The sequence below is a fragment of the Microcaecilia unicolor genome, chromosome 11 (assembly GCF_901765095.1).
Source record: "Microcaecilia unicolor chromosome 11, aMicUni1.1, whole genome shotgun sequence".
Lineage (NCBI taxonomy): Eukaryota > Metazoa > Chordata > Amphibia > Gymnophiona > Siphonopidae > Microcaecilia > Microcaecilia unicolor.
The window spans coordinates 207,050,693-207,060,519 of record NC_044041.1 but is presented as its reverse complement, the minus strand read 5'-3'; the positions used below and the strand labels follow the sequence as shown (position 1 = coordinate 207,060,519).

The 9,827-nt window shown below is 45.9% G+C and overlaps 1 protein-coding gene across 1 annotated transcript; it reads left to right on the top strand.

Moving 5' to 3' along the window:
* The first annotated feature begins 1,766 nt into the window (after nt 1-1,766).
* On the top strand, nt 1,767-9,131 carry ZBTB8OS (zinc finger and BTB domain containing 8 opposite strand). Its single transcript, XM_030218121.1, has 7 exons — nt 1,767-1,892; nt 3,177-3,201; nt 3,293-3,414; nt 4,056-4,138; nt 4,258-4,310; nt 7,822-7,858; nt 7,952-9,131. The coding sequence occupies exons 1-7, from the start codon at nt 1,811-1,813 to the stop codon at nt 8,036-8,038; spliced, it is 489 nt and encodes a 162-aa protein (XP_030073981.1). The 5' UTR covers nt 1,767-1,810; the 3' UTR covers nt 8,039-9,131.
* The last annotated feature ends 696 nt before the right edge of the window (nt 9,132-9,827 follow it).

The window sequence follows — 9,827 nt, the reverse complement described above, 5'->3', positions numbered from 1 at the left end:
CTGTGATGGAAAATCTTGGCAGGCATTTTAAAGCATTAGCAGCACCAGGCACAGCAGCAGCAGTGGGCAGGAATGAGTGGGGTTCTTTCTTGCTCCCGAAAAGACCACTAGACCACCAGGACTTCTTAAGGTAGGCCCAGGAGTCAGGTTGGTATGTGTGTGTGTGTGGGGGGGGGGGGGGGACAGAGAGTGATTGTGTATGTGGGGAGCAGAGAGTTTCACTTTAGCATTTTTGGATGAAACACAAACCCAGATTTCAAGCCAGTTTTGATGCTGAAACCGAAATGTGGTTGGCCTCTATGTGCAACACACATTATTCTATAACTCATGCTTGCACAAATGTATGGAATTAGGGGATTGTTAACCAACAGGCAATATCCTAATAAGTAAATAAATAAAATGTATTGAGTATTAATAACATTTGGAAACTCAGAAGGGATTCTGGATATTCAGTAGTAGCTCAAAGGCACTTTGTATTCAGGCACAGCAAATATCCCTTGAGGGATTACAATCTAAGAGGCCAGTGCAAAAGCTTGGAACTTGTTGCCGGAGGATGTGGTAACAACAGCGGTTAGTGTATCCGGGTTTTAAAAGGTTTGGACAAGTTCCTGGAGGAAAAATCCATTGTGTTCTATTGAGATAGACTTGGGGGAAGTCACTGCTTGTCCCTGGGATTGGTAGCATAAAGTCTTGCTAATATTGGCTAATCAATGTGCACAATACGGTAAACCCAAGACTGTCTTACACGATTCCTTATGGAGTCCAGTGGTGATCCTGTTTGCATGAACTTGCACAGCACTGCATACACCTTGTAGCACATAAGCTTTTGGTTGTAAAATACTATATCACTGTAGGGCCACCGAGGGGGGGCATGGGGGGACAAGGTTCCCCAGGCCCAGCTTTCAAGGGGGGCCGGCGCAGCAGTCCTACCCACCCTCTGTCGTCGACTGTCTGCCACCAGGCCGGGCCCCCTGCATTGAAATCACAGCGCCTGTCACTTCCCTTCGGGCTTCCTTCCCTCCCTGTGTCCTGCCCTCGCAGAAGTTACTTCAGACGAGGGCGGGACACAGGAAGGAAAGGAGGCCCGAAGGGAAGCGATCTGCTTCCTGCAGCGCTTTCACACGGAGGTGAGAGGAACTGTGATTTCAATGCAGGGGCCCAGCCCTGGTGGCAGACGGAGGGAGACGGGTGGGGGTGGAGGGGAGGGAGAGGGGAGGGCGATCTCGGGGGGGGGGGGGGGCACCCCCTCCCTGTCTCTCGGTGGCCCTGTATCAGTGTTAGAATCCTAGAACTGAAATCTGGAAGGGAATCCTGAATCCTGCCAGCAGGCTATGCCCCCCCCCCCCTTCATCTTCAGGCAGGCTGAGAGGGCCCAAGGCAACTGCCCTGGCTGCAACCTGTGTTGGCAGCTGGTACACGTCCTGTCTGTGCCCTTTTTTTCACTATTATTATTATTAATGTAGATTTTGCTCACACCTTTTTCAGTAGTAGCTCAAGGTGAGTTACATTCAGGTACTCTGGATGTTTCTCTGTCCCAGGAGGGCTCACAATCTAAGTTTGTACCTGAGGCAATGGAGGGTTAAGTAAGTGATCACAAGGGGCAGCAGTGGGATTTGAACTAGCCACCTCTGGATTGCAAGACCGGTGCTGTAAACCACTGGGCCACTCCTCCAGTCCCATATGTTGCTGTTTCTTTAAGAGCTGGTCACATGATGCGAGTCTCTGGCTGAAGCCGACATGGGAAGCTCCATTTTTAAAAGGCGGAAGAGAAGCTCATCAGCTGCCATAATAATCTCACGTGTGAGCGGTAATGGATGAGAGGTATTATAATCTAACGGAGGATCAGAAGACAATCAAAGAGAAATACCCGTCCATCACGAAAAAGTACGAGTGTAAGTACCGGCCCGGGGGGAGGGGAGGGGGTCTGCGGCGAGAAGAAAGAGCTGGGAGTTAGCAGCACCCGCCTGGTCTCCCTCCTTTCCGGCCTGGGTCTGCCTCCTCGGAAGGTGTCGGGAGAGCAAGTGCTGATCCTCTGTGTCTGGACCAGGCGCTTTCAGTGCCCTTTAGCAAAAGCACCACCTCATCAATAGACAACCGAATAACAACATGACTAGGTGTCACTCTGGTTGTAGTTAATTTATAAAAGAAGGGTTCAGGGGATGAGATCACAATGAGTATGTCGAGACCCTTTAAAGAATGATTCGTTTACAGGAAGCCAACTCAAAAGCTATTATAATCAAAAGTATTAAATCTGGAAGGGTGGACTGGGTTCTGGGGACAGAGAGTTCCAGTCGGACCTCAGAACAGGTGTGAGCAGGACTGCCTGCTACTATTTTGCATGGAGGTGTCAATAGTCTCAGCCCCCTCGAATGCTGGTGGGGTAGGGGTCAGCTTCCAACCTTGTGAATGGGACATCATGGCTGGTGGTGGTACCACGGTGTCCTGCTCTTATGCCCCTTAAAACTGTCAGTTTCCAAACAGTTCATAGCTGCTTTTGACTCTACTTACATCGGGTATAAATTGAAACGTGTCTACTGGATCATAACTTTCAAAAGCCATATAAAATTTATTATTTAAATTTGGTGTGATAGGGGGGAAAAAAAAGGCCTTTAAAAGAATCAGAGAGTACTGTAGTAACAAGGAGGCAGTGCCAACACCCAAACTAGACAGACCTGTCTGAAGTGCCCAGCCTTCTGCAATGGGGAGGGTGTGGTTTGCATTGTTGTATTCAACCCCAGGATTTGAACTTCTCTGCTATAGCCCAGCAAAGCAGCATTATCGTCTTGGTGGGAGTAAATAGAGCAGGAATGTCCCCCACACACATGCTTTTCTGTAAACTCCAGACTCCGCCCCTTCTGCCTCGCATCACCTTATGCCTGGAACAGACTCCCCGAGCCCATACGCCATGCGCCCTCCCTGCCCATTTTAAAGTCCTTACTCAAAGCCCATCTCTTCTCCCTTGCTTTTGGCGCCTAACCATTTTCCCCATTCATGATACCTACACTGACTACATAGCTTGTTACCTTTAGATTGTAAGCTCTCTTGAGCAGATACTGTCCTTCCCCATGTTTTAACTTGTACAGCGCTGCGTAACCTTTGTAGTGCTATAGAAATGCTAAGTAGTAGTAGTAGTAGTAAACAGTCTAATCCAAGTTTTTGTTTCTTTGTTGTCCCAGATCTGGATCACACAGCAGATGTGCAGTAAGTGTTTAATATGTGGCTTTCTGATTATTCCTTTTGATCTCCAACAACGTCTCTAAAGGCAGTGTGCCCTGCCTCCTTCTTCCTGCAGGTTACATGCCTGGGGTGATACTCTGGAGGAGGCATTTGAGCAATGTGCCATGGCCATGTTTGGATACATGACAGATATCGAAACGGTGGAACCACTAGATACTGTAGAAGTGGAGGCAGAAGGTGAGAAGCTAAAACTGCATTGTGAACTGTAGCGATTCTAGATAAATCCCAGCAGAAACCAATGGCAGGCACATCATCCAGATGATCAGTATTCTAAACTGTATCTCGGGTCTGCCCATACGAGGCAGGACTTTGCTAAAACTGGGTGTGGAGGAGCTCAAGCAGTTGTTCCAGTGGTAGAGAGGAAGCTTGTAACTGGGTTCTAGAGATTTTTACTGATCTGCTGCTTGGGCACCTTCCATGGACAATAAGCTCATTCAGGAGCTAATCTGGATTAAAACTGTGGAGAAAATATCTTAGTGTGGGAATCATTTCAATGTTTCTTCTTCATCTGAATCATGCTGAAGAGAAGTGGGACAGCAGTGAAATGATGAAAACCCAGTTCAGAAACAGACTTTCTGGAAACACTGTTCTGATTCCTCTTGGTGGATTTCCTGGTATTTTTGTAAAATGGCTTTTTTTTTTTTCTAGTACAACTGGAAATGCTAAAGTCTCTCTGGTCTACTGTAACATCAATCTGTGAGCACATTGTTAATGTCAAGTTTGTGCTTCTCCCTCCTCAGAGATGGGTTGGGGATAATCCTTTGGCTCTCATGTTTATGTTTTTTTAACTTCTTTCTCTTGCTCCTTCTGTTTCATAGGTCATGACATGCTGGCTCTCCTTTTTCACTTTTTGGATGAGTGGCTGTATAAATTCAGTGCCGATCAATTCTTCGTACCCAGAGTAAGAATCTTGCACCTCTTTTCAGTCCTTCGCAAAGCATTTGCAATATGTATCTTATTCTCAGTGTTTTGGAGATGACATTTCATTTGCTGTTACTTTTGTTTTTTTTTTCTGTCAAGGAGATAAAGGTTCTTCACATCGATCGAATAAATTACAAGATACGTTCTATCGGGTGAGTGAGCAGCAGAGTGTGAGAAAATTGTCTTCCTTTTGTTCTGGGTGGGGGTGGGGTGGGGGGGAACAGGGGTGTGCATTTCTCAAATAACATACCTACATTGCAGAGGTTCTTCAGACACACCTGCATGAAACTGAGCCCTGACGCTAGAATGCAATAGAATGTGTTTTCTCTTGATCCCTTTCTGTTTTCAGTGGCCCTCTTCAAAGCAGAAGAGGATATTGTGATGTACACTGTAGACCCACCCAGTGTTCTTCAATGCAAGGCCTGAGGGCCACTGGCAGCCCTTGGAGACCTCTGGGGTGGCCCTCCATCATTATTCTGCCTTTCTTTCTGCCACTCTAACCAAGTTCATGACAGAAAAGGGGAAATGAATGGGAGGAAGAGCCACATGCTTGAAGGACAAGGCATTTCTCCAGTAGAGGAAGATAATGCATTTGGAAATGCCCACTCCTTAAGGATACGTTTCAAGGCGGGATGGATATCATTGACACACACTGGTCAGCATCTCATATGAGAAGATATTTATTTGGTGGCTGTTTTAGCTCATTGGATCCAAAGTGCCCCCAACTTAAAAATGAGTGAAGACCACAGCTATATAACATAGCTTGATATAACACAGTTAAGAGTTGGACTCTACTTTTTTTTCCCTATTAATCTTCATCCCTCTAGACCAGGGGTTCTCAACACCCAGTCAATCAGGTTTAAGGATGTCCACAATGAATAGGGTGTGAGCCAGATTTGCTTGCACTCCCTCCATTGCATATAAATGTGTCTCCTGCCTATTGTGGAGATCCTGAAAACCTGACTGGCTGGGTGTTTCTCAAGAACTGGACTGAGAACCCTCTGCTCTAAACTATTCCAGACACATGGGTTTCTACTTTCCTGCCAGCAGATGGAGACTGAGACACTGGTTTGGTGACTTCCCTGTATACATAGCCAGCCAATATGTCTCAGTCTCCAGCAGATGGTAGGTAATTAACTGGACAGACCGGTCTGAATAATCCGGAGGTGCAAAACGCAGTGGGTCTGGATCCCTCTTCTTTCCAGTGGTTATGTGGGGATATTTGACTGAAGTACCTTCTGTCCTTCTCCTCAACACTTGTGAGGAAGACAGAGGTAGGAACAATCTACATTGAATAAAGTTTGTTTATAAAAAGGGGAAAAGAAGAAAAAGAAAATATCATGCAGCAGCTTTAACAGCTCTCTCTACCAGCGACTACAGGACAGCTGGGAGGGGGGAATTGGTCTGTGCTGATGATGGGCTGCAGATGCTTTGGGACCAGGTGTAATGGTGGCGCAGGTCAAGTGAAGCAGCAGTGCTGTGCTTGTGATGAAGAGTGCCAGGCAGTCTGTCAACGGTAGCACCACTGACTCTGCCTGTATCAGTGGAGCAAAGGAGCCTGCTCTTTTTAAAGGAGTGCCTGGGGCTGGTGAACTGGCATTTTGGTGGGACCATCCACTATTTTGTCTGGAGATGCAGTTGTGCATGATCCCATGTCCCAGTGTTAAGTCCTGTGGAGGTCCAAAGAAAGGGCTCCTTTTTGATTGAGAGGCAGGGTCAGAGATGGTCTTCTTTACCCTTACGTTCATATTGGTGATGATGCACCAGGTCTTCTGCATTAAGGAGGGGTCACTCACTGGGTTGGTTATCTAGGGATGGCCCTTCATCTGCTAGAGGTCTAAAGTGGCCCTGGAAGAGGACTTGGAGGCAGCAGAGTCAGTGGAATCCTTGATGCAGCTGGAAGAATTGGGAGAATATCTTTAAGCCTTACAGACGATCCCCTGAGAGATGAGCTGGCATCTTATTATCGCAGGTCCTGCGATTATTATCGCAGCCAGCAGAGCACATCATTGCAGATGATGTGTTGCTTGAGTCATCAGGAAGCTGGCCAAGGCTTTTCCCTTCCACAGGGCGATCAAAGGCATGATTGTGGTAGAGTGGGACACAATAGATGCAGGCCTGAAGGGAGTAGGTCTATGACGGGGCTCCCTGCGATGGCTGTAGAGTCTCTGCATTTATCAAGAAGACAACCATTCTGGTGGAAGGGGGTGCAGGACCGTCAGATGCTGAAACAGACCTTTGAGGTGTTGTGTTGGCTTTGCAGGGGGGGGGGGGGGCAGTTTTGTGGAGGTGGATTCTGTAGCTACCAAGAGTCCTTATCTGTGTCCTTGGGAGGAGAGGCAAGGACTGCCTGTTTGGCCAATGCCTTGTACAACTTGATATGAGCTTTTATCACTACTGTGGCCAGCATCAATTCCAGAGCCAGAAAAGATGACACAATGGATTTGTTGTCAGATTCAGCACAGTAAGCTTCCCTTTAAATATAAACTGTTGTTTGGAAAGGACTTGGAGTCCAAGGTCCTCAGGCTCCCAGAGTTGTTGGTGAGGGGCCAGTTCCAGGAGACTCAGAAGTATTGCACAGGGAAGTTATGGGCTTCTCGGGAGGCTCTACTTGTGGAGTAAGATGAGATGAAACACCAGAAAGATTGTAAGTTGGAGTAAAATAAGAGGGAGAGAAATGTTTGTCATTTGTTGTTTCTCTGGGCTTTAGTTGGGCTTGGTTGCTGTTATTTCCATTGGCCTCTTGCTTCTTGAAGGGAGATGTTGGTAGTCTGCTGTGCTACCGAAAAACTGGTAGCTGTGGATTGCACAGAACTCTTTATAGGGTGAAAGCTCTGAGTCAGTGGTGCTTCATCTCTAGCTGCTGGAGGAGAGTGTATAACCATTGGTCTGGAGGGACTCAAGGAAATAAAATTAGCAGGTAAGATCTAATTTCTTACACTGAAGACCCAATGTAACACAGATTTTAATGCAGCCAAATATCTTGCACCCCAGTGACTGTATTATATTGGGTCTACAGAGCATGCTGAAGACCTGGCACACTTCAGCTAGCTGATGGTTAACTGGTTTCTTCCTTGCTGATCAGTGGCAACTCCTCCTGCTCCATCCATAGTTCAGTGGAGGAGTGGCCTAGTGGTTAGTGCAGTGGACTTTGATCCTAGAGAACTGAGTTTGATTCCCAATGCAGCTCCTTGTGACTCTGGGTAAGTCACTTAACCTTCCATTGCCCCTGGTACAAATAAGTACCTGAATATATGTAAACCGCTTTGGATGTAGTTGCAAAAACCTCAGAAAGGCGGTATATCAAGTCCCATTTCCCTTTCTGCTCCTCTTCCCCCTCTTTCTCCATCTTCCTACTGTGAAGATTGTAACATGACTTTAATTCTTCCTAGTTTCTTCTGTTATTATTTATTGTAAACTGCCCTACCAGCACTCATGTTCAGTTAATAGTATATCTAGTGTTTATAAATAAATACGTTTTGTAACACACTGGTGCATAAAGCTTGCTTTGACGTCACTGCCAATGGACTAGTAGCTTGGTCTTTTCTACAGGACTGTGACACCAGGAATTTTATCCTGTGTCCTGGGTTTCTTTACACCAGTACAGATATTACTGTGTAGTGAATGCAGCTGTGTAACCTCTTCACATTTATTTCCACACAGGTGGGGAGAAGTATTTGATTTATCAAAACACCCACAGGTAAGTAATGAAAACCTTTGTCCAAAGCGTCTGCATGTCCTTTCTCTCCTGTACCCTGGTTTCAGTTGCTAATGTGAACTCTTTCATTCCCAGGGCACAGAGGTCAAGGCAATAACATATTCTGCTATGCAGGTCTATGAAGAGGAAAAGCCTGAAGTTTTTGTCATCATCGACATCTGAAGTGCTCTGAGGAAAGGCTGAGACTCTTCACCTCTGTCGAAAAGCACAGGCAAGGGACAGTAAAACACCGTGGCTGAAATTAAAGCAAGACCTGTGCTATTACTGATCTGAGGAAGGAAGATAATATCAAGGATATAAATTGCATAGCCCCTGGTCGGCTGATTACTGGAAGGGAATATCCAGTGATTTCCCCCCTCTCCCCAAACATAGTCCTGTGCCTGCTACCCCATGCCTCACAGTTGTTGGGTTTGCAGTTGTTTTCCAGTGTCTGTGGCCTTGATGTTTTTTTTTTTTTAATGCTGAATGTGATCAGCCACAGACAGTTCAGGACCTTCAGCTGCTGTTTGTGGGAATGTTGTTTTTCAGGAATCTGCCTGTACGCAATTAACACTATATTTCGTTCTCTGTAACTTTTATGTTTTCAGTACCCCCATAAGTATTGCCACACTGGGACAGACTGAAGGTCCATCAAGCCCAGCATCCTGTTTCAGTGGCCAATCCAGGTCACAAGTACCTGGCAAGATCCCCAAAAAGTACAAAACATTTTATGCTGCTTATCCCAGAAATCGTGGGATTAGCAGCTTTAGCCCGTATTGGAGTTATGGGCTGGTGCCCTTTAACATTTCCCCCACAGGATGTACATTTTGAGTAGCTCATGCTGCTTGTTTCACTGGACACTGAAGTGATGGTAATTTTTGACTGACCAATGTTGTACTAAAGAAACTGCTTTGGGTTTGTGTAAATAAGTTCCAAATTGTTAGCAGATGACATGAGACGAGACCAGGCACTGCACAGCATCGCTTACATGGTAACTCATCCTTTGCCCTTCCCCTTGACCTCTTTTCAGCACCTCAGACTTAGGAAGAACCAGAGTCTTGGGGAAATCTTGTCTGCAGCTCCTCCCTGAAGACCAACAGGAAGTGTCGCACTACCAAGCCGAGGACCTTCTTGTTTAAATTGTTTTTAAGCTACAGCGTTTTGGTTAGAGTTAAGGTCTATGTGGCAGTTTTTGCAGCCCCTGTAAAAATGGACATGTATGAAATGTCAGCCCAAGCCAAGTATTAATATTAAACATTTTTTTGTTCAAAGCTCATTTTGGGCATATGCTCTGATACATCTCTGGTTGCATGTCGCTCTTCCTGGATACTTCCCCCACCTATGATGTTAGTTTGAGTGACTGACCTTTTGTTTAGAACATAAAAATAGTACTGGATCAGACAAGTGGTCCATCTAGCCCAGTATCCTGTTTCTAGCAGTGGCCAATCCAGGTCATTCATATAGAATCTCAAAGAGTAGCAACATTCCATGCTACCAATCCCAGAACAAACAGCTGCTTCCCCCATGTCTATTTCAATAGCAGACTATGGATTATTTCCTCCAGGACTGTGCCCAAACCTTTTTTAAACCCAAATACACAAACCACTGATACCACATCCTCCGACAATGAGTTCCAGAGCTTAACTATTCATTGAGTGCAAAAATATTTCCTCTTATTTGTTTTAAAAGTATTACCATGTAACTTACATTGAGTATCCCCTAGTCTTTGTATAAGCCAAGTGTGGAATTTGGCTCTGCACTGTGCGCTTAGTGACTTTTTTTTGACCGCTAACTTTTCCATCTTCATTGTGGTGTGGGAGCACACCCTGTCCACTACACCTTCCTGTCATCTGGTGCTTGGCTTGGGAGCAAGCTCCGCTCTCTAACTCCATCGTCAGACACCGCAGGAAATGGCATTGCAGCTTATTATTTGGAACATCACAATGTACTGCATTATTCTCAGTCAGGATTT